The sequence below is a fragment of the Protopterus annectens genome, chromosome 3.part1 (assembly GCF_019279795.1).
Source record: "Protopterus annectens isolate FY-2018-M chromosome 3.part1, PAN1.0, whole genome shotgun sequence".
Taxonomy (NCBI): Eukaryota; Metazoa; Chordata; order Ceratodontiformes; family Protopteridae; genus Protopterus; species Protopterus annectens.
The window spans coordinates 1,810,246,630-1,810,271,416 of record NC_056732.1 but is presented as its reverse complement, the minus strand read 5'-3'; the positions used below and the strand labels follow the sequence as shown (position 1 = coordinate 1,810,271,416).

Here is a 24,787-nt window from a genome sequence, read left to right as displayed (position 1 = left end):
GCTCACCCGATACTGTGCCATATCAGAACACTGCTGAGCTAACCTGTTACTGTGCCCTACCTGAACAATGCTGAGCTCACCCGATACTGTGCCATATCAGAACAAGGCTAAGCTCACGCGTTACTGTGCCCTACCTGAACAATGCTGAATTCCTCCATTACTGTGCCCTACCTGAATAACGCTGAGCTCTCCTGTTACTTTGCTCTACCTGAACAATGTTGAGCTCTCCCGTTACTGTGCCCTACCTGAACAATGCTGAGCTCACCCATTACTGTGCCTTACTGGAACAATGCTGAGCTCTCCTGTTACTGTGCCCTACCGAAACAATGCTGAGCTCACAGGATACTGTGCCATATCAGAAGAATGCTAAGCTCACCCATTACTGTTCTCTACCTGAACAATGGTGAGCTCACCCAATACTGTGCCATATCAGAACAATGCTAAGCTCACCCATTACTGTGCTCTACCTGAACAATGCTGAATTCATCTGTTACTGTGCCCTACTGGAACAATGCTGAGCTCACCCGATACTGTGCCATATCAGAACAATGCTGAGCTAACGTGTTACTGTCCCCTACCTGAACAATGCTGAGCTCATCCGATACTGTGCCATATCAGAAGAATGCTAAGCTCACCCCTTACTGTGCCCTACCTGAACAATGTTCAGCTCTCCCATTACTGTGCCCTACCTGAACAATGCTGAGCTCACCCATTACTGTGCCCTACTGGAACAATGCTGAGCTCTCCTGTTACTGTGCCCTACCGAAACAATGCTGAGCTCACCCGATACTGTGTCATATCAGAAGAATGCTAAGATCACCCATTACTGTGCCCTACTTGAACAATGCTGAATTCATCTGTTACTGTGCCCTACTGGAACAATGCTGAGCTCACCTGAACAATGCTGTGCTCAGCCGATACTGTACCATATCAGAACAATGCTGAGCTCACCCATTACTGTGCCCTACTGGAACAATGCTGAATTCATCTGTTACTGTGCCCTACCTGAACAATGCTGAGCTCACCCGATACTGTGCCATATCAGAACACTGCTGAGCTAACCTGTTACTGTGCCCTACCTGAACAATGCTGAGCTCACCCGATACTGTGTCATATCAGAAGAATGCTAAGCTCACCCATTACTGTGCCCTACTTGAGCAATGCTGAATTCATGTGTTACTGTGCCCTACTAGAACAATGCTGAGATCACCTGTTACTGTGCCCTACCTGAACAATGCTGTATTCATCTATTATTGTGCCCTACCTGAACAATGCTGAGATCACCCGATACTGTGCCATATCAGAACAATGCTAAGCTCACCCATTACTGTGCCCTCCCTGAACAATGCTGAATTCATCTGTTACTGTGCCCTACCGGAACAATGCTGAGCTCAGCCGATACTGTACCATATCAGAACAATGCTGAGCTAACCTCTTACTGTGCCCTACCTGAACAATGCTGAGCTCATTCGATACTGTGCCATATCAGAACAATGCTAAGCTCACCCATTACTGTGCCCTCCCTGAACAATGCTGAATTCATCTGTTACTGTGCCCTACCTGAACAATGCTGAGCTCACCCATTACTGTGCCTTACTGGAACAATGCTGAGCTCTCCTGTTACTGTGCCCTACTGAAACAATGCTGAGCTCACCCGATACTGTGCCATATCAGAAGAATGCTAAGCTCACCCATTACTGTTCCCTACCTGAACAATGGTGAGCTCACCCAATACTGTGCCATATCAGAACAATGCTAAGCTCACCCATTACTGTGCTCTACCTGAACAATGCTGAATTCATCTGTTACTGTGCCCTACTGGAACAATGCTGAGCTCACCCGATACTGTGCCATATCAGAACAATGCTGAGCTAACGTGTTACTGTCCCCTACCTGAACAATGCTGAGCTCATCCGATACTGTGCCATATCAGAAGAATGCTAAGCTCACCCCTTACTGTGCCCTACCTGAACAATGTTCAGCTCTCCCGTTACTGTGCCCTACCTGAACAATGCTGAGCTCACCCATTACTGTGCCCTACTGGAACAATGCTGAGCTCTCCTGTTACTGTGCCCTACCGAAACAATGCTGAGCTCACCCGATACTGTGTCATATCAGAAGAATGCTAAGCTCACCCATTACTGTGCCCTACTTGAACAATGCTGAATTCATCTGTTACTGTGCCCTACTGGAACAATGCTGAGCTCACCTGTTACTGTGCCCTACCTGAACAATGCTGTATTCATCTATTATTGTGCCCTACCTGAACAATGCTGAGCTCACCCGATACTGTGCCATATCAGAACAATGCTAAGCTCACCCATTACTGTGCCCTCCCTGAACAATGCTGAATTCATCTGTTACTGTGCCCTACCGGAACAATGCTGAGCTCAGCCGATACTGTACCATATCAGAACAATGCTGAGCTAACCTCTTACTGTGCCCTACCTGAACAATGCTGAGCTCATCCGATACAGTGCCATATCAGAACAATGTTAAGCTCACCTGTTACTGTGCCCTACCTGAACAATGCTGAATTCCTCCGTTACTGTGCCCTACCTGAATAATGCTGAGCTCTTCCATTACTTTGCCCTACGTGAACAATGCTGAGCTCTCCCGTGCCCTACCTGAACAATGCAAAGCTCACCAGATACTGTGCCCTACCTGAATAATACTGAGCTCTCCTGTTACTTTGCCCTACCTGAACACTGTTGAGCTCTCCCGTTACTGTGCCCTACCTGAACACTGTTGAGCTCTCCCGTTACTGTGCCCTACCTGAACAATGCTGAGCTCACCCGTTACTGTGCCCTACCTGAACAATGCTGAGCTCACCCGATACTGTGCCCTACCTGAACAATGCTGAATTCACCTATTACTGCGCCCTACTGGAACAATGCTGAGCTCACCCATTACTGTGCCCTACCTGAACAATGCTGAATTCATCTGTTACTGTGCCCTACCTGAACAATGCTGAGCTCACCTGACACTGTGCCATATCAGAACAATGCTGAGCTAACCTGTTACTGTGCCTTACCTGAAAAATGCTGAGCTCACCCATACTGTGCCATATCAGAACAATGCTGACCTCACCCATTACTGTGCCGTACCTGAACAATGCTGAGCTCACCTGATATTGTGCCATATCATAACAATGCTAAGCTCACCATTTACTGTGCCCTACCTGAACAATGCTGAATTCATCTGTTACTGTGCCCTACCAGAACAATGCTGAGCTCACCCGATACTGTGCCATATCAGAACAATGCTGAGCTAACCTGTTACTGTGCCCTACCTGAACAATGCTGAGCTCACCTGATACTGTGCCATATCAGAACAATGCTGAGCTAACCCGATACTGTGCCATATCAGAACAATGCTGAGCTAACCTGTTACTGTGCCCTACCTGAACAATACTGAGCTCATCCGATACTGTGCCATATCAGAACAATGCTGAGCTCATCCGATACTGTGCCATATCAGAACAATGCTAAGCTCACCCGTTATTGTGCCCTATCTGAACAATGCTGTATTCCTCCGTTACTGTGCCCTACCTGAACAATGCTGAGCTCTCCCATTATTTTGCCCTACCTGAACAATGCTGAGCTCTCCCATTACTTTGCCCTACCTGAACAATGCTGAACTCACCCGATACTGTGCCCTACGTGAATAATGCTGAGCTCTCCTGTTACTTTGTCCTACCTGAACAATGTTGAGCTCTCCCGTTACTGTGCCCTACCTGAACAATGCTGAGCTCAACCGTTACTGTGTCCTACCTGAACAATGCTGAGCTCACCTGTTACTGTGCCCTACCTGAACAATGCTGAGCTCAACCGTTACTGTGCCCTACCTGAATAATGCTGAGCTCACTAAGTACTGTGCCCTATTGGAACAATGCTGAGCTCACCTGTTACTGTGCCCCCCCACCCTGAACAATGCTGAGCTCATCCATTACTGTGCCCTACCTAAACAATGCAGCACTCATCCGTTACTGTGCCCCACCTGAATAAATGCAGTGTTTTACTGTGCCCTACCTGAACAATGGTGAGCTCATCCATTACTGTGCCCCACCTGAACAACACTGAGCTCATCCGTTACTGTGCTCCACCTGAACAATGCAGCACTCATCCATTACTGTCCCTCACATGAATAATGCAGGGTTCATCCATTAATGTTTAATTCAGCCTGAAGCTGTATCCATACTTTAGGGAGTCCTCTGGACTGTAGTAAGTTACAAATGTCTAGGTGTACACAGCAGAAGACTTAAATAGTTAATCCTAGAGACTACAGAAAAGAAAAGTGGAACATTCCACCAAAATAGTGAGAAAAGCAGAACCAAAAAAGAAAGGTTATTAGACCCCCCCCCCGAGCAATCTCTAATGAGGAGGGTTATGCTACACATCTGACTGAATTACATACAACTGCTATGAGGTTGCATAACCTCAGAGAAAGGGAATACTCCATACGAAGAAATATTTCTCAGTTTGTTATCACTTATGGATACAGCTTCACACTGTTTCACAGTCCAAAAAGTTAGAAGGTGTACAGCTCCAGATGATAAGCAGCAAAGAAGTTATGGCGCAAAGAGCTTCATTTTAGTTTAATAACTACCATGTGAGAAAATGGCTGACTGTGGGCAATTCAGTTAACCTGACTAAGATACTCAGGTACTGTCTGAAAACAACTGTGGTGAATAGCAGATCTAATTTGCTTAAGGACAAGTAAATAAATGATGGTGAAGATCAGTCCCATTAATAGTTTAAGAAAGGAGATAAATGCTACAAATTACCCTCTTAACGAGCAATCCATTTTATTTCATTTCTCATACCAGCATTTTGTTCAACTTTACAAGGAACTGCGTAAACAAGTGTACTCAAAAATAAATATGACACTTCTGAGAATATCCTCTTACCTAGTGAAACCATGTTCTCGTAATTCTGAACCATCACCTCCCTGTACAGCACTTTCTCCCGTTCACTTAGCATCTTCCACTCGTCTCTGGAAAACTCAATAGCAACTTCTTCAAAACTTTCAGGCACCTAAAAGTACAGAGAAATTGTTAGTTTATTCTTAATGTCTTTGTACACAGAGATAAGTAAAATATTTCAACACAAAGGGCCATGACTGGGACTCTGAGAGTACCCACACTATGTGTTCAAAAAAAATGGATGCTCAGAAATGTACCTCTCAAGCTTCTCTTGTAAGGTGAATTTCTTGACATCTGTTTTGAGAACATAAAGACAAACAGCTACAAATGGTTAACAACCTACTTCCTGTACTTCAGGGCTCGATTCCCGCAACCTCCATTTGTCAACTGTGCAACTTTCAGCAAGTCACTTAATCTAAGAATTCTTCTGGTCTGAGTCTGAAAAACATCCATGAGGATCACTGCTCTATCCAGGTTAACAAGTAAACGAACAAATAAATAGTTGTGATCAGAGATCTGACCACAACATTTTGTTAACAATGGAGTTTTAGCCATCGGCCCTATGGCACTGCAAGGTGCGTTACACATTAAAAATCCTGTGTAGAATTTTACAGTGATGCAGGAAGATCGTCACACACAATAAGTTATGAACTATTATTTTTTACTCTTCTTTCAAGTTATCCTCTTTAAAAAAAAACACAGAATGGGTTATGTGACAGCATGAGGTATGTAACAGTCTTTAACTTACTTTACATGCAGTGAACTTTGCTTTCGATTGCTGTCTGTTTAGCAGTATAAGTATAGAAAGGATTTTAACAGGGAGGTTTAAGCCCCAAAACTTGCTAAAATATAAAGGATTATGACTGAGTTGCTAGCTGTAACTCACTTATTATGTATTTGAGACATGGATGGCAAGAAATTCACCGCAAGAGCACAATTCAAGAGATGAATGTTGGCATCCATGTTCATAACACATAATATGCAGTTACAATCGGAGACTGAGCATAATTCTTTGCACTGCATGAAGATTTATTGTCTCTATGCACTACAAATTAGTCAAAAAGTAAGATAAAAGAGAGAGAAGTGTTATGTTGGCTTTGAAAGCCAAAGCAGTGGGGGAGTAGTTGTCATCTTTATATATTCCCTGTGTAAGGAAAGCCATTTAATTAAAAATGCCCTGAGCAATTTAGCAGACAGCAGGCAGAAAAGGGAGTTGAAACAAAGGTGCTTTAACCTGCTGCTGCCATTTACCACACAGTGCTGTCTGCATTTAGTGCAGACCCTACCTTAACAGTGCATATGGGGTGCTTAATAATCTTTTAAATGTTGTTAAGAACAGATCTCACTCTGTAGTAGCGCTTAACCAGGGTATTATTTCACTGTTGAGAATCATCCCACTGCTCCATGTACCACAAGATCACTACAGCAAGATTCTTACTTATGACTGTCGTTAAAATGATCAAACCTTATGTTGCTACATGACAGCAGTCAAAATAAAAGTTCTTCCATACAAACCTTGCTATTACAGCTTAATTTTTTTCTGATTTTCAGCAGATAACTGACAGCGTTTGTTAAACTCAGAGGTGGGTGCACCAGCTATTAGTGTGAACATTTGTTAGTTGAAGACAGGTTACCAAAAGCTCCCCAATTTCACATGTAGCTTGGGGCAATGATGATCCCAAATTTTAATTCACTCACGACAGAAATATTATCAGAAAAGTACTGACAATGTTGTTGTGTCGTTCGGCTTTTCCCGGTTAGGGGTCGCCACAGCAGAACTCCGGTCCGCTATTGATTGGTAGTTGATTTTTACGTGCCGAGTTACCAGCCCTGATGCACAACCTTCAAAGAAGGTATGCCCATTCACGCATGTCTCCACGCAGAAGACGTTCTAGCTGAGAATCGAACCGGACAGCGTCTTACTGTGAGGTGACAACGCTGCAAGGCAATTAAATCAGGTGTGATGTAGTTATAAGATGGACAGATAACTACTATATCTAGTGTGGTATGAAATATTCAAAAACTGATTAAGAAGACACTGAAATGTTTCTACATTTTAAGTATCTACATCAAGCTGTTTAAGTTAAACTGTATAAAAATAATTCTGGCAGCTTTTCGCTACAACTAAATATTCTAATCTCTGATTTGTAATGATTTAAAACGTACTTTGTGATGAGGACAAATGACTGGCATTTGCAGAAGTCTCATTTATCTTAAAGTTAGGGCCACTAAACAGTGAAATAAGGTAGACTATTCATGACTTTTTTTTCCAGACATGAATAGTAGAAGCTATTTGTTCCTTGGTTGGTGAAAGATATGGAATATGTGATTGAATCAGATTATTCTGAAAGAGACATCAGGAGCTGGAATAGGGGGTGCCACGAAGCTCTGTGTTCAGCAAATGGCAACACCAAAAACAGTATTAAGGCTGAACACTGTGGCACTCGCATATAGCTTGGAAGCCATAGGTATTGAATAGTGAAACCTGGGTGCATTAATTCAAATATGTATGAAACATAGGACAGTGACTGCAAGGGATGAAAGACTTTCTACACAACAGAACATTGCTACTGAACCAGTTACACAGCAAATAAGAGATTCAGTATAAGGTGGATGAGATGGTGAAGCAGCTTGTACAGTCTGTGCAACAACACTTAACTGGAATGGAAAATAAGGCAATAAAGTAACAATTCTGAGACTGTATGGTGTCTTGAAATCTGTGGAGGATGGACTTCATGGGAAATGCGAAAACCAAAATGGCAAAGTGAACTTGGTTCTCAGAAGAATATGAGATGACAGCGCATGTAAGACACCTGCCATTGCCAGACTCGGATGTCAAATATGGGGAACCCAGGTCAATATTAACAAACAGAATCTCTGATGTGAAAAATAACAGGTATTATGAAAATTGTGGTATCAGAGTTGACTGTGTTTACACTTTCTAAAGCCTGTAAATGTTATTACCACATCTGGAACTGAAACTTACTGAACCATCACGATAAACAAAACAAAACAAAATAAGATAAATAAAACTAACAAACTATCAGTGGCTGGAACACCTGTATTTCTAAAACAATTACTCTGAGACAACACTAAAATATTTGTGATTTGAAGATGCAATAAAGGAATATGAATGAAAAAATCTAACAATGAAATTGGTATTCCCTGTGTTACTGAACTCATTGTGGAATAAAGTTACGGCTCCACTCAGGCCAGATGAAGCAAACGGGAAAAATCCTTATGTCTTGTCCAATTGCAAATGCAGCAAAAGAGACTGTTGAACTGACCAATACTGATTCTAGCAGAGAAACAAAAGATGAAAAGATTCAGTTTAACTGAAAAGATATGTCTATTTGCACACACCGTCCCTACATCAAAATGACCGAATTGACCTGAATCGTACCTCCAAACTGTCAAAGTTGTAACAGAATGTCCAGATTTTTGCATCCCATTTTTGGTCTGTTCCTCATAAAATGTGTGGCTTTCTGGAAAATCGTCAGGGACTGAAGTCACTAAATAATGACAGACATTTGAATTTTAAAGTTCCTATCCTTCAAAAAAACACATACCAATCCAAAAATCTATTATTCTAGCAACTTTCTAAGTTTACAAGAGTAATATTTAGAATCTCCCTCTAATTTTGGGCCATTTTCAGACTTCTTGTACCAAGAGGTTGAGACGTATGACCAGAATGTTCTACATGATATGGACTAGGCTGAAATAGGAGTGGATTTCTTAAGTACAAGTTACTGAAACTATTTATTAATAAACAGATGTAAAAGGCAAAGTTTGCCTAATATACTGGGTACATGACTGTTTTCAAGTTTTCAGATGGTAACCTCTGAAGTATACAAGCTGCTACTACTCAACTCCATAAACAAGTTACCAAACTCACATTTGTTACACAATTTGATATTTTCAATGTTAATCTTGATTTGTGCAACTCTGGAGAGTTAGTAATAATTTCTAAAGTTAATAGTTTCATAGTTCAGTACCAGGCTAACAGCCTTTGCAGGCCATTTTAAGCCTAGCCATTTATCCCATTTGAGAATCAAATCCTGCACTTTGTGTCTGTAAAGCAAACACCTTAACCATTATGCCAACTCCTAATCTATTAAAAACAGACTTTGCAACTGTCTATATTTTCATTTAATATTATCCATGATAGCCTCTATATTGGTCCCTATGATGAGGATTAACCATATAAGAATGTAAGAACCAAGTTTGTTTTAAATAATGGTGAAACATTAACCATTGTAATAGTCACTAACTTAGAATACCCATGCAGCATGAAAATGTTAGCCTTTACATATGTTTTTCTACTCATCTCCTAATTTCCAATGTGAAATATGTTAGGTAAGCTCTTACATTTAGCAGGTCTTGAATGAAGTACCTGTGAACTACCACATAGGTGGCAGTACACTAAATACCGAAAGTATGATAAGAGACCTAGGGACACAAGTGGCCAGTGGTCTCACCTTTGATAACCACATAGCCACAACAGTTAGAAAATCCTTCTATGTGGCACTCCTCATCACTAAGGGCTTTTCATCCAGAAAAAAGGAGGTCATTGTCCTTCTGTACACACCCCACATTAGACCCATTATAGAATACAATGCCCCGTTTGGTATGTACCTCACAAGACATCTGCAACAACTAGAAAGGTCGCAGAAATACCTCACAAAAAGAATCACAAGCCTAAAGCAGATGCCTTATGCTGACCATCTAAAGAAACTCCAGCTATATTCTGTCGCATATCGCCTACTCAGAGGCGATCTCTGCCTAACATACAAGGCTATGTCAAACCCAGAGTTGTTGGACATGCTACACTTAAAGAAATCCCAATCCCTCCGATCCACACGCTCCAGAGATCTTAACCTTGTCATCACGATGAATAGAACATGCTGGAGGGATCGGTTCCTGACCCAGAGACTCCCCATACTCTGGAATAGGCTGCCCATACAGGTCAGGCAGAGCGCCTCAATGGCCCTCTTCAAGAGGAACCCTTGACGATTGGATGGGAGATAGGAAATTCACCCCAGGGATCACATCAATAGCCCTGCTAGACGGAGGTCCAGGAAAATAAATATTTGTGGGAAGCAATAGCCAGGGAATCGTTATGGCTAGGCTTGTATAGGCCCTAGGGCCGATAGCCTAGTACCCACCTATGAAGTAAAACTATATATACAGATTTTTTTGGTAATCATTTGAAATGTTGGGACCCGCTATAGCAAGTCCAGAAATACAGAGATTGAATGGCCAAAAGAACATTCTTGTATATACTAAGTCCAAGATGCCATTTCTGGAAATATTCCCTTTTCTCTGAAGTATGGTGACCTCAGAGTTGGTATATGCAAGTCTGGCAGGTCATGAGGGGTACTGGAGGCTTGCACTCCTGCAAAAGATGTTTTAAGGAGAAGGGCAATTTTCGAGATTCACTCTGTCCTATGTTTTCGGTCTTTTCTCGGCATGTTGGCACTCTGCATTTCGAGAGCTGACAATTTGACTGTGTGTGTGTGTGTGTGTGTGTGTGTGTGTGTGTGTGTGTGTGTATATAGAGCCTCATATGTAACCCCCCTTCTGAAAATTGTTAAACTAAAAGCAAAGAGCAGAGGGTTTGAATCATAGGCAGACATGCACAAATAGCCGCAAGATGAATCTTGAAAGAAGAAGAATAAAATAGGCTAGAGGATAGTAACTCACATAATCTCTATTAGGGCCCTGGTTACTGATCAAGCACCAACTAGAAGATCTTTTCCACTTGCCTAAATATGATTTCCTAGAGGTGCGTAAAATGTATCAGAAATGAATCATCCAAGCAGTCAGTTGTACTTGTTTGAGACTGGTGTGTGTGTGTGTGTGTGTGTGTATCAAACAGCCTTGGTGTTGTGCGAGTAGATCCAGTCTGTGAGGAAGTTTGCAGCAACTGCCCATGGCCAAATCCATATGAGAAAACCACTGTTTCTATGGCCAGAGGGGAGTCATAACAAAGATATCTAAAGAGTCTCTCTCAATCTTGAAAATACCTCTGTATGTCAATGGAAATGTATCTGTTCCCTTGGTCTACCTATAAGGAGCCCTGGAACAGTATCTGGTTAGCGGTTTGCTTTGAAAGGAGGTGAACAGAGCTACTTGAGCTACTTCTCACAAAAAGATCAATCACAGGAAGACCCTCTCATGGAATTTCCAACAGCGATGGTCTATGGTGGTCCTGCTCAGCTTGTCTGGGACTACACATTTCTCTGACGAAGTGCAAGAAGCTTGGGGGATCAATAAAGTACAGTTTTGTACCTACCATAAATGTAGATGTTCGAGTGTTCACCCAGCTGCAGTCATCACACTTGGGTTATCCTACCGTCAGGCGGTCCCGCAGTCGCCCGAATTCCAAAGTCTTGGTCCGGCGTCAGTTGCTGTTGCTTCTTCCCTGACGTCAGTGCGCCTGGGGTATATAAGAGGCATCCAACACCATTTTCTTCAGTTTTTCGTGCCCCAGATGTCAGGTGCCCCCTATAGGTAGGCAAAATATATATATATATATATATATATATATAAATCTATATCTATATATATATATCTATATATATATATATATATATATATATATATATATATATATACATACATACATATAACTATATAAAAATAAAACAAAACCCTTAGGCACAAGCAAATACACCACACAGGTAGTATAGGATAGAGTGGTAGAGATAAGTTCAGCTGTTTCAGAGGGGATGGAGGGAGGGTAACCTGGACTGCAGCAGAGTGAACACTCGAACATCTACATTTATGGTAGGTACAAAGCTGTACTATGTTCATCGTGTTACCCTGCTGCAGTCATCACACACGGGTTAAATCCCAAAGCTAAGGATGGGAGGTGGAGTCAAACAGGGTTAGAAGTAGCTAGTAGGCCCTGCAAAACTGCAGTGGCAAAACCAGCTCTAGTCTTAGAGTATAGAGGTAGGTGATAGTGTTTGGTGAAGGTGTGCACTGAACTCCAAGTTGCAGCTTCCAGAATATCCTTGGTTGGCACTCCCATGAGAAAGGCTGCTGATGTAGCTGTAGCCCTGGTGGAGTGGGACCTACTGTTAGCAGGTACTGGTTTCCCATGATTTGAGTAGCAGAAACGTATGCAATGCCCTATCCATTTAGAAATGGTCTGTTTTGTGACAGCTTTTCCTTGTGATCCTGTAGCGCAGGCTACAAAGAGCTGGTCAGTTTTTCTGAGAGCCTTAGTTTTATCCAAGTAGTAACGTACTTGCCTGTGAATGTCCAAAGAGTGCAGGAGTCTTTCTCCTTTGTTCTGGGGATTTGGGAAGAAGGTGGGCAAGTGAATGATTTGGTTTAGGGCCACACTGGATACCACCTTTGGCATAAAGGAAGGGTTAGTTCGTAGAGAGAGATTCTGTCTTGATGAAAAATGAGGAAAGGCTCCACTGCCATTAGTGCCTGTAGCTCTGAGACTCTTCTAGCTGAGGTTATTGCTAGAAGTAGGACAGTTTTCCCTGAAAGAAATTTTAAATCAGCTGAAAAAGCTGGTTCAAAGGGCGGCAGTGTAAGCTTTTCCAGAACAAAGTTGAGATCCCAAGTAGGTGTTGGAGCTCTCCTTGGCGGTCTTAAGTTCTTAGCCCCTCTGAGGTACTGTCTTAGGAGTGGATGTGAGAATAAAGGAGGATCCGTGCTGTAATGAGCTGAAATTGCTGAGGTGTGGATCTTAATAGATGAAAAGGAAAGTCTTTTGTGTAATATCTCAGTTAAATATTGTAGAATCTGAGGGATGTTTGGATCAAGGGGATTTAGGCCTTTAGCCTGGTTCCAGGCGCAAAATCTTTTCCATTTGTCTGAAAAGGTTTTCTAGGTGCTGGGCCTCCTGGCCTCCAGAATGACATCCATAACAGCTTTGGATAAAGGTGTTGGCTGGTTATTTAGGTAATTTGCCATGCAGCCAGGTTTAAAGTCTTGAGCTGGCTGTGTAGAATCTGATTGTCTCGCTGGGTGAGCAGGTGAGGAATTTGTGGCAAAATCCATGGTGGGCCGTGGGCCATATTCCTTAAAACTGGATACCAATGCTGGCGTGGCCAGTCTGGTGCAACGAGTATCATTTGTGGCCTCTCTAATCTGGCTTTCAGCAGTACCTTTGCTAGAAGAGGCAGTGGAGGGAAGGCATACACTGTTAAAGTTTTCCAACTGTATGAGAGGGCGTCCACTTTCCAAGCTAATGGATGGAAGGTCCTTGTGCAAAATTTTTGAAGTTGGTGGTTGTGGGGGCTTGCAAACAGATCTATGTCTTGGCGTCTCCATTTTTGAGCTATCATTGCAAATACATGTGGATCTAGTTTCCATTCGTGTGGATCCATGATGTTTATGCTTAGGTCGTCTGCCAATGTGTTTTTCTTTCCTGGCAGGAATTGTGCTTGTAATTGAACCTGGTAAGACAGTGCAGTGTTCCACAGGGTCATTGCTTGCCTGCATAGAGGGTAGGAATGTGTGCCCCCTTGCTTGTTTATGTACCACATTACTGTGGTATTGTCCGTCTTTATTATTAGTTGTCCTGGCTGTAGAAGGTCCTTGAAAGCTGTTAGGGCATTCTGTACTGCTAGCATTTCTTTTTGATTGATATGCAGATGTCTCTGATCTGAAGTCCATTTGCCTTGAATGCACTGCCCTGCCATGTGTGCTCCCCAGGCATAGTCCGATGCATCTGTTGTCATAGTTTGCCTGGCTGTGGGTAAGGTGAAAGGCTGACCCTTGTTGAGGTGACATGACTGTGCCCACCATAGAAACTCCTGTTGAAGGCAGGGTATGAGTGGTATTATTGTTTCCAAGCTGTGGCTGTGCTGAGTCCATACACTTTTCAGGTACCAATGTAATTTCCTCATATGCAGTTTTGCAAATGGTATTAGTAGTATGCAAGTTGCCATGAATCCCAAGGCCTGCAGAATTTTTCTTGCAGGGAGTTGGGTCTTTGTTGCCATTATTTTGAAATATTGAATCAGCTGTCGTTGTTTGTCTGGTGTGAGATAAGCCATCTGGGCCGTTGTATTCAAGCTGGCACCCACGAATATTATGTTTTGTGAGGGCACTAGTTTTGATTTATTTTTGTTTACTGTGTACCCTAGGCAACTTAAAAGGTGTTTGACAAATGTCAGATGCTTTAAAAGAATGTCCTTACTTTCTGCTTGAATAAGGCAGTCGTCCAGGTATAGGTATGTTTGAATTCCTCTTTTGTCTGCAGTATGCAATTACTGGTGCCAGGCATTTTGTGAAGACCCTGGGTGCAGTAGATAAGCCAAAGGGTAGTGCAGAGAATTGATAATGTGTTGAACCTGCAATGAAGCGGAGGTATCTTCTGCAATTTTGTCTGATAGGGACATGCAGGTATGCCTCCTTGAGGTCCAAAGTGACTAGCCAAGCATTCTTGCCCAGCATGGGAAGAAGCTGCTGTAGTGTTAGCATCTTGAATTTTGGTACTTGCAGATAGGTGTTCAGAATTGAAACATCCAGAATGGGTCTCCATGCTTTGTCCTTTCTTGGGGCTAGGAAGAGTCTTGAGTAAAATCCTTGTCCTTGCTCCTGTGTAGGTACCAGTTGAATGGCTCTCATGTCCATGAGAGCTGATATTTGTTTTTGTGCCTCTGCCCATTGATTTGGTGGCAGGTTTGGCATTCCTTTGATCCTTGGTAAGGTATGAAAGTGGAATCTGTATCCTTGAGAGACAATGTTTAGAACCCACTTGTCTTTTGTGATGATGTGCCAGTTGTCTGCAAAAAATGCTAATTTTCCTCCCAAGGGAGCTGCCACGAGAGATTTGCTTGGTAGTTTGAGGATTGAGTCATTGTGTTTGTCTTCTTCTAGCTTGGGGCCTGTCTTCTCCTCCTTTCTGCGTAGCAGAACCTCATTGGGGAGGTTTGTAAGGGCCTTGTGACTGACCTCTGCCCCTTGGGCGTCTGTATTTGCCCCTCTGGGATCGGTCTGAAGCTGGAAAGGCCCAGTTTTTTGTTGGCCAATTTCTGCTGAAATGAGGGGGTTGTACCTGCAAGAAATCCTTGACCGTTTGCATAGACTTTGCCTTACCCTCCATTTTCTTTAAAACCTCTTCTGCTTTGACACCAAATAATACATCCTGCTGTAAAGGTGCATCCAATAATTTTGCTTTAACATGGTCAGGGAGGGTTTGTTCTTTTAACCAAGCATGTCTATGTATGACAGAGCCAGTAACAGCTACTCTACAGGAAGCTTCCAGTGAATCAAATCTGCATTGTAAAGTATGTTTGTCCACCTGTTCAGTTGCATGCAACAGATCCTGCATTTCCTTGAATTGAGACTGTTCTGAATGTGTGCTCGTTTTTTTGTTTTAACTGAGACATTAGGAATTGCTGATATTCAACATGTGAAACTGGCAATTTAATGCTCTCATAGCCAGAGTTGCTGAGGTGTATATTTTCTTTCCCCATCTATCTAGGGCTCTGGAATCCCTTTCAGAGGGCACAGGATTTTTAGCCATAGAAGTTTTTGCTCCCTTAGGACCCTGGGAAATTGTTTCTGGGTCAGCTACAGGGCTTTTATAAAGGAATTTGTGTGAGTCAGGTACTCTGTAGTATTTGTCTGGTTTGGCTGGAGCAGGAGGTAGAGAATCTGGATTTAAACTAGACTGCAAGTAAACATCATCCACAATATCTAAAACAGGAGGGATAGCAAGAGGTCTGTGCTAGGGTAGTAAAAGGAACTCTCTGAGCCTTTTCTTAGAATCTGAGTAATCCTGGCCTTCCCAATGGAAATGTTCCCTCATGTTATGTAAAGTTTCCCCAAAGGAGTAGTCTTCAGGGGGAGATGCTGAGGGAATAGAGTCTTCATAAGGTGGAAAAGTGTAATCCTGTTCCTCAGAGGAATCTGACGAGAGTGAAACCTGGTCAGAGGATGCATAATCCTCCTCTTGTCTTGGTCTTTTATCAGGAGGGGGTTGGGAACCCCTGATAAGGGTGATCAAATCTTCAGCCATCTTAAGCATCTGTTTCTTAGGCATGGGGCCTTGAACTGTAGACTGATGTACTGTTTTCTTTGGTTTTAAAGGAGTTTTAAGCTTAGCATAAGATTTAATGGTGAGTGTAGTCGGTCTGAAGACACCTTCTGCAACTGAAGGTGTTTCCACTGCACCGGTGTCTACTTCTGCTCCGGTGTCGGTAGATGGCTGCGTCGGCCTAGTAGGCTCCGCTTGGGAATCCGCAGCTGTCTGGGGTTCCAGTTCTGCGGTCGTCAAGGGCTGTGTAGGCGCTCACTGAAAACCGGAGAACCGGTGACAGGCCCAGCTGTGGCCTCGGAGTCTGGCTTGTTCCTAGGCTGCTTGTCCTTATCCTTGCGTTTTTTATGTATGGCGGTCGTCGGCTGCTCCGACGGCATGATATAATTAAATTTCCTACCAAAGTAATGCCGTGTAAAGTCAAAACGGTGTTTGATAGTTCGTTTATTAAACCTAGCGCAAAACCGACAACCTGTGACGTCGTGGTCTGGGCCTAGGCAAGGAATACAATAGGAATGAAAGTCCTTATGAGGTATTTGCTTCCCACAAGAAATGCAATTGTTAACTTTTACTGACATCAGACTGAGGCAAGAAAATGTTCCCCAATGGGGTAATTAGCTTTATTGAAGACTTCGGACTGAAATTCATATCGAAAATTTCAGGTGTCGGCCGACTGGCACTTGCGAACTGCTTCTGCTACGGGCACCGCGCGGCAAGAAAGACTGAAGAAAATGGCATCGGATGCCTCTTATATACCCCTGGCGCACTGACGTCAGGGAAGAAGCGACAGCAACTGACGCCAGACCAAGACTTTGGAATTTGGGCCGACTGCGGGACCGCTTGACGGCAGGATAACCCAAGTGTGATGACTGCAGCAGGGTAACACGATGAACATATGCTAGAACCTCGCAGCCAGCATAGACAGAAAGACGGTGTCCCTCTGCTAGTTGAAGTGCCACATGGTGGTATTGCTGTAATCAAGTGCAAGGGTCCTTGAAACCCCCAATTAAAAAGGATAGCATGGACAACAGTTAATAACACTTTGACAATGGTGTGCTTTGGCCTGAATGACAAGCCCCACAAGCTGCACCTTTTTACCCTCATCAAAACTGCTCCTCAAGCAAAATCTAAGGCAGTTGCTTGTATAGACTGTGGTGGGATATGGAAAAAACAAGAAAGACCTGAACTCTGAATTATGTGCAGGCTCCGCCCATTCCGTTCCTTCTCAATAAGGTCCAGAATTAGAATCTGAAGTTCTAGAGCATGACAGTGCTGGGTCCTCATGAACCGTAGAAATCCAATCCTGTATAAGGGTGTCAAAGAGAAGTTTTAAATATATATCTGGAACTCCCGCTTGGCAATGAAGGAGACAATCCATTTTAAAGACTCCTGACCTCTCAGAAAAGACTCTGCAGAAGTTAAGTAAGTTGCCCAAATAAACACACACAAGAATATTTGGAAGCCTGCAGAAGGGTATTCCAAGGGCAAGGCTCCTTGTGAATATTCTTAACAGCTGTGGATAACCCAAAGAGCAATACATAAAATTAATTGATAGTGTGACCCAGACACAGAGACTATGAGAAAGAATAGATTTGGAACTCGTCTCCAGGCAAATTCTTTCTTTGGAATTAGAAATAATCCAAAATAAACATCTTGCTTTTGGTAAGTAGTTTCTTTTTAGATGCTACGGGAGAAGAGGTAGCAGGAAGAGAGTGAGTACGTATGGAGTGACTGAGGAAGAAGCCTATCTGTAGGCAGTGGTGGCAAGTGTCAGTCAGAAGGTGAGTTATCACAGTGTTCACAAGCAGTATACACACACACATGCACACATTTACAATTCCCCAATCCCAAAACCAAAGTAAAAATACAAGCAGTACATAAATTCCCTATTGAAGAGTAGCTCCTTTTCATACACTGTCACAAGGTAAGTTATCACGAAGTACTCAAGCGCTACAAACAATGTGCGTAGTTTTAAAATTCCTGTAAGTAAACTATGAACACCTAAACTCAAAAGTTGTAAAATCACTACACTTTTAATATAAAAATGCCCTTAAAAAGAAATAAGCCTCTAACGTTAGTTAGGCGGTTCTTTCTTAAAGAAAAAAATGCCACTTTTAGTAAAAAAAATGAGAAAAAATATGCTCTAATGTTAAAAAGGACAATGAATTCTGTGTGGCAGGGTTCCTCAACAGGAGGTTTACTTTCAGAAGTTAAGCTATAGACTAATTGCTGCTCCTGAGAAGTTCCTTCATTGCTTCCTGTGAGGCAGTAAGAAGTCAGAAGTCATGTCCTTCTGGCTGCTATTTATCAGTCGCCGTGGAAGGTGGGGGGGGGGGGCACAGCTTTTAAGGCAGGCTAAAACAGCACAAACAGCCAAAAGCTACTGCAGTGGTGGGAATGATGAAGATGTGAAACCTCTGTCTATTGTGAAATAAAATAATTGGCCTCAGACATCTCCAGAGCTGCCCACAACCACACCACCTACACATCCTGTGTGTGAAAGGCATAATCTGGCCTCAGACATCTCCAGAGCTGCCCACAACCACACCACCTACACATCCTGTGTGTGAAAGGCCTAATCTGGCCTCAGACATCTCCAGAGCTGCCCACTACCACACCACCTACACATCCTGTGTGTGAAAGGCCTAATCTGGACCTGGACATCACCAGAGCTGCCCTGTGTGAAAGGCCTAATCTGGCCTAAAACATCACCAGAGCTGCCCACTACCACACCACCTACACATCCTGTGTGTGAAAGTCCTAATCTGGCCTCAGACATCTCCAGAGCTGCCCACTACCACACCACCTACACATCCTGTGTATGAAAGGCCTAATCTGGCCTCAGACATCTCCAGAGCTGCCCACTACCACACCAGCTACACATCCTGTGTGTGAAAGGCCTAATCTTATGTTGCTATTTCACTTTTGTTTACTAATTTATTAGCAGGGTAGTGGGCTTTTAAAAAAGCACTTTTCTGGGTCGTACAGCAATACAGACAAAAATGCCTTGTGCACATACACATATATATATATATATATATATATATATATATATATATATATATATATATATATATATATATATATATATATATATATTTATATTTATATAAAGAGAGATACTGCATGAAAGCATGCACTAAATAAAATAGTACAATATAAATGTACATACAGAAATACCAAGTCTACAGTAAATGTTGATCATGTAAGACTGGTAAAGAACATTTTATAACATAACTAATAGTTTTTATGGTAGTGAGAGAAATAAACTGATACAGTGCATCATAAACACTGGAATTCAAGATTACTATAGTTCACTTTACAATCAAGAGAAACTGATCAATGTAATACAAATATCGGACATAAATTTGCCACAGAGAAATTCTTAATGAGCAAAATATAATGCAAACAATGTCTAAAACAGCAGTAATTATGCAACAAATATTATGAAGTGACAAATGGTATTGCATAGTCCCCAACAATGATGTTAGAGAAACGAACCTATTAAAGATACAATATATAAACTGAATTTGGAAGGTGAATGACAATTTCAGGTGAAAAAGCAGTAACTGAAGTTGAATCAAAAGCCTACGGCATCCACAACATACAGAGGCTGTTCCTAAAGCAGAAATGGCCAAAACTGACCAGAACAGCAGCCGTAGTGTAACATGCCCTCTACAGCAGATAAGCCAAACACCCAGGGGAGATGACTGTAAACATGCAAATAATAAAGGATTTGACACAGGACTTACTCTAATGCACTCAATTTAAAATATAAGACATAACAAGCAGAGTACTGTCAACAGAGACTCTTAAAACAGTCAAAATAATACAACAGAACTACTTTGCCAACATCTCAGAACATTCAATGGCAGCAAATAGCCATGGCTGTCCATGCAAACAACAAATCTCTTCTTGAGCAAACCTTTTCTCCAAATTAAAAAAAAACATGTTTTTCATTATAGTCCAGTCAGTGGAACACTCCAAAACTTCACTAGCAAACTGTCAGCTAAGCAGTTAAACCTCAATTTGCAATTACAAGCTCAAAAAAAAAAAAAAAAAACAGTCCAGTGCAAATTATTTTGAAGAAATATTACAGAAAAGTATAGCAGTACTCTGAGGTTTGGCAATGGCCCATTGACCTCTTGACAGCCTTACCACTGGAAAGCAAAGATTACTCCTTAGCAAAGTACAGTGGCAGGCGTGAAACACTGGAAAGCAAAGATTACTCCTTAGCAAGGTACAGTGGCAGGGGTGAAACACTGGAAAGCAAAGATTACTCCTTAGCAAAGTACAGTGGCAGGGGTGAAACACTGGAAAGCAAAGATTACTCCTTAGCAAAGTACAGTGGCAGGGGTGAAACACTGGAGAGCAAAGATTACTCCTTAGCAAAGTACAGTGGCAGGCGTGAAACATTGGAAAGCAAAGATTACTCCTTAGCAAAGTACAGTGGCAGATCTGAAACACTGGAAAACAAAGATTACTCCTTAGCAAAGTACAGTTTCACCCCTGCCAAGAGTAAATTTGGGTTTTACTGAAGGCTTATTAATCTAGATGATGAAGGCTTCAAGCTACTTACATCAATATGTGACTGGGAAGGTGCAGACTCCTACAACTGCTATCTGGTACTTCACAAACACCTCACGTGTCTAGAGAGTTGCTTCACAAATGACAAAAGGCTTAAATTTTGCTATAAGCATAACAGATTATCTGTTACTATGAAGTCAGTCACTGTATGAAAAGTGACTGACAACTGCAAAAAAAGGCTAACGTAACATAATTTCAAAATGTAAAGTTGAAGTAATCGATACAAAATACACTGGTTACAGTCTAATGTGAAATGGCTGAAACCAGCTTCAGAGAAAATCAAAAACTGTACAAATGTGCAGCTGAGGTATTATAATTTCAAAATGTAAAGTTGAAGTAATAGATACAAAATACACTGGTTATAGTCTAATGTGAAACGGCTGAAACCAGCTTCAGAGAAAATCAAAAAACAGTACAAATGTGCAGCTGGAAGACAAACCAGCCTTAATTAGTCTCATAGTAATGATATGATATCTTTTGAAGTTTCTGCCAAATATGTCACACGTGATAGTGCCCTTAAGAAAGCTTTTGGAGAAAGATGTAACATACAATTGGGAAAAGAAACAGGATAAGAGCTTTGAAAAGAAACAGGATAAGAGCTTTGAAGTACTTAAAAGATTAGTGACTAAAGTACCCCTGAAACAGCCTGAGTTAATAAACCAGTAACACTACAAACGGATGTTAGAGTGGTACAAGAGAGGTGATTATACTACAGAAGAGACCACCTATATATGAGCAAAAGCATTTATAGATGCACATAAAACAAATACGTTTGGACAGAAAAAAGCTAGCAGCAATAATGTATGGATGTGAAAAAAACTTCCATGAATAGATTTATGGTAGAAAAGTGCTGGTTGACACAGAACATAAATTACAAAGCATATTCAAAAAGTCCTTGCGCAGCCATTACCAAGGTTACAGAACATGTTGCTGCATCTGAAGAACTACTGCAGACCTGTACAACAGGTAGAGAGCAGCATACAGCCAATAGGTTGTTGTGCGTGCATTTACAAGAGCAGCATAAATCTTGCTCAAGAATGAACTAGAAGTTCCCTGGGATATACCACAGTTACCCTCAATACATGAGAAAATAAAGGAGCTACAAAGATTTATTTGTTTGTTTGTTGTACGTAAACTGGTAAGAGACCTTTTCAGCTTGGAAAAGCAGTAGAAAATCTGACAGAAAATAATACAAAATATACAAGAGACATTGTGAATGTGTGCAAATTACAAATAATTCAGTGCAACAGAAGCAGCAGAAATAATAGGACACAAACAGTATAAAATACAGAAATCGGAAGGATTGTAAATTTCTACAGTACAAATTAGAAATCATTCTGGTGCTTCTGTTACATTGAAGACCAAGACACAATACAAAAATGCAACTGTTGGCCACCATAAAAAGAATTATGTTTACAACAATTTAAGCAAGGAGAAAAATTTCATACAATGTTGTCAGCTCTGTAACCAAAGTGAGGTTACACTGAATGAATAAGAAATCCCAGCAGGAGGTGTTTATAACTTCTTAATTTGTAAGGTGAGCACTATTAAATGTTTGTAAAGGATCGCAAGGGTACTTAAATGTACCTAATTAATGGTGTACATGGTCTGGCATCTTAAGGTTCCTATGATCTCTCACCAAGTGTTGTCCCTGTGTTCCTGACAGTTACATTACTGACAATCATTCACTGCCTAGAAAGCAACAGCAAGTATAAACTCTTCTAATAAGTAACAACAATTCATTTCTGAAGAATTTTACTTTAACTGTGTGATTCTACAAGTAGATGATTCCAGTTAAGAAGAGTTACTTAAGTGAAACTCTCTTCTCCCAGTTTGGTCCCGCTAAAGAAATATTGGATGGATGTTAGTTACTGGAGAATGAGGAGACATTTTCAAGGTCTGCCGTGCCAGTGCAATAACAGGTAGCATACCTGCCTTTGATTCTGGAAGACCTAAAAGCTGTGGGTTCTATTCCCACTGCAGTACGATGAAGTACTGGTAGAATTAGGGGGATGTTGCACTCATGAGTGTGTCATCCTTTGGATAAGACGTTAAACCAAGGTCCCATCTGCTGGAGTTGATGCTGCTCAGGTGAATGTAATAGATGTTTTGGCATCTCTCAAAATGAGTGGGGGGGTGAAACATTGGAAATGTACCCTGATGCCCTGGGTACACTTTACCTAGTAGCTGAATTACCACCTCAGGTTTTCCTTGAAGAGAGGCTACTAGCCTAGGTGAACTAAAACAGTTAACAATAAATAATTTGTGTGCTAGAGGCAGAGGATAATCTTGGCGTGAGTTTCAGTGAACGAGGAGTAAACCAGAAGCACAGGCAAGCAGTACTAGTAAACACATGGAGTAAACCAGAAGCACAGGCAAGCAGTACTAGTAAACACATGGAGTAAACCAGAAGCACAGGCAAGCAGTACTAGTAAACACATGGAGTAAACCAGAAGCACAGGCAAGCAGTACTAGTAAACACATGGAGTAAACCAGAAGCACAGGCAAGCAGTACTAGTAAACACATGGAGTAAATCAGAAGCACAGGCATGCAGTACTAGTAAACACATGGAGTAAAACAGAAGCACAGACAAGCAGTACTAGTAAGCACATAGAGTAAACCAGAAGCACAGGCAAGCAGTACTAGTAAACACATGGAGTAAACCAGAAGCACAGGCAAGCAGTACTAGTAAACACATGGAGTAAACCAGAAGCACAGGCAAGCAGTACTAGTAAACACATGGAGAAAACCCGAAGCACAGGCATGCAGTACTAGTAAACACATGGAGTAAACCAGAAGCACAGGCAAGCAGTACTAGTAAACACATGGAGTAAACCAGAAGCACAGGCAAGCAGTACTAGTAAACACATGGAGTAAACCAGAAGCACAGGCAAGCAGTACTAGTAAACACATGGAGTAAACCAGAAGCACAGGCAAGCAGTACTAGTAAACACATGGAGTAAACCAGAAGCACAGGCAAGCAGTACTAGTAAACACATGGAGTAAACCAGAAGCACAGGCAAGCAGTACTAGTAAACACATGGAGTAAACCAGAAGCACAGGCAAGCAGTACTAGTAAACACATGGAGTAAACCAGAAGCACAGGCAAGCAGTACTAGTAAACACATGGAGTAAACCAGAAGCACAGGCAAGCAGTACTAGTAAACACATGGAGTAAAACAGAAGCACAGGCAAGCAGTACTAGTAAACACATGGAGTAAAACAGAAGCACAGGCAAGCAGTACTAGTAAACACATGGAGTAAAACAGAAGCACAGGCAAGCAGTACTAGTAAACACATGGAGTAAACCAGAAGCACAGGCAAGCAGTACTAGTAAACACATGGAGTAAACCAGAAGCACAGGCAAGCAGTACTAGTAAACACATGGAGTAAACCAGAAGCACAGGCAAGCAGTACTAGTAAACACATGGAGTAAACCAGAAGCACAGGCAAGCAGTACTAGTAAACACATGGAGTAAACCAGAAGCACAGGCAAGCAGTACTAGTAAACACATGGAGTAAACCAGAAGCACAGGCAAGCAGTACTAGTAAACACATGGAGTAAACCAGAAGCACAGGCAAGCAGTACTAGTAAACACATGGAGTAAACCAGAAGCACAGGCAAGCAGTACTAGTAAACACATGGAGTAAACCAGAAGCACAGGCAAGCAGTACTAGTAAACACATGGAGTAAATCAGAAGCACAGACAAGCAGTACTAGTAAACACATGGAGTAAATCAGAAGCACAGGCAAGCAGTACTAGTAAACACATGGAGTAAATCAGAAGCCCAGACAAGCAGTACTAGTAAACACATGGAGTAAATCAGAAGCACAGGCAAGCAGTATTAGTAAACACATTATTTTACCCAAGAGTTATACATGGTAACCAAACCTCACTTGACATGAACCAGCTATTTCAACTGCTGCTATGTGTTGGTTAGAGTTTAATGTAGTAGCTAGGAGAGCATATTCTACCTTAGGAATAACAGCAACAATTACTCTGGGTCCTCAAGTCTGTCAGCAGTAAACTTGGGAACATGGAGCACATTCTGAGTCAAGTATAGACTTTATGAACATTACTATCTACATGACAGCTGAAAGATGCAATTGCAGAGCTACACATGTGTGCGAGTTTACTGTAGGAACTGCTATGGCTGTTCAAAAAAGGGGTAGTAACTATTTTTAGCTTTCGGAAAGTACCACAGAGCACAGGTCTTTTTTATAAAATACCCATGTTTTAATCTGGTAAGCTCATTTTTC

General features: G+C 41.9%; 1 protein-coding gene across 1 annotated transcript in view; it reads right to left on the bottom strand.

The window, feature by feature from the left end:
* LOC122798685 (zinc finger protein 708-like) overlaps positions 1-24,787 on the bottom strand; it is a 213,874-nt gene that overhangs the window by 106,086 nt on the left and 83,001 nt on the right. Inside the window, exon 4 of the mRNA XM_044067778.1 lies at positions 4,910-5,036. Coding sequence (XP_043923713.1) covers positions 4,910-5,036 — 127 coding nt within the window. The remainder of the gene's footprint in view (positions 1-4,909; positions 5,037-24,787) is intronic.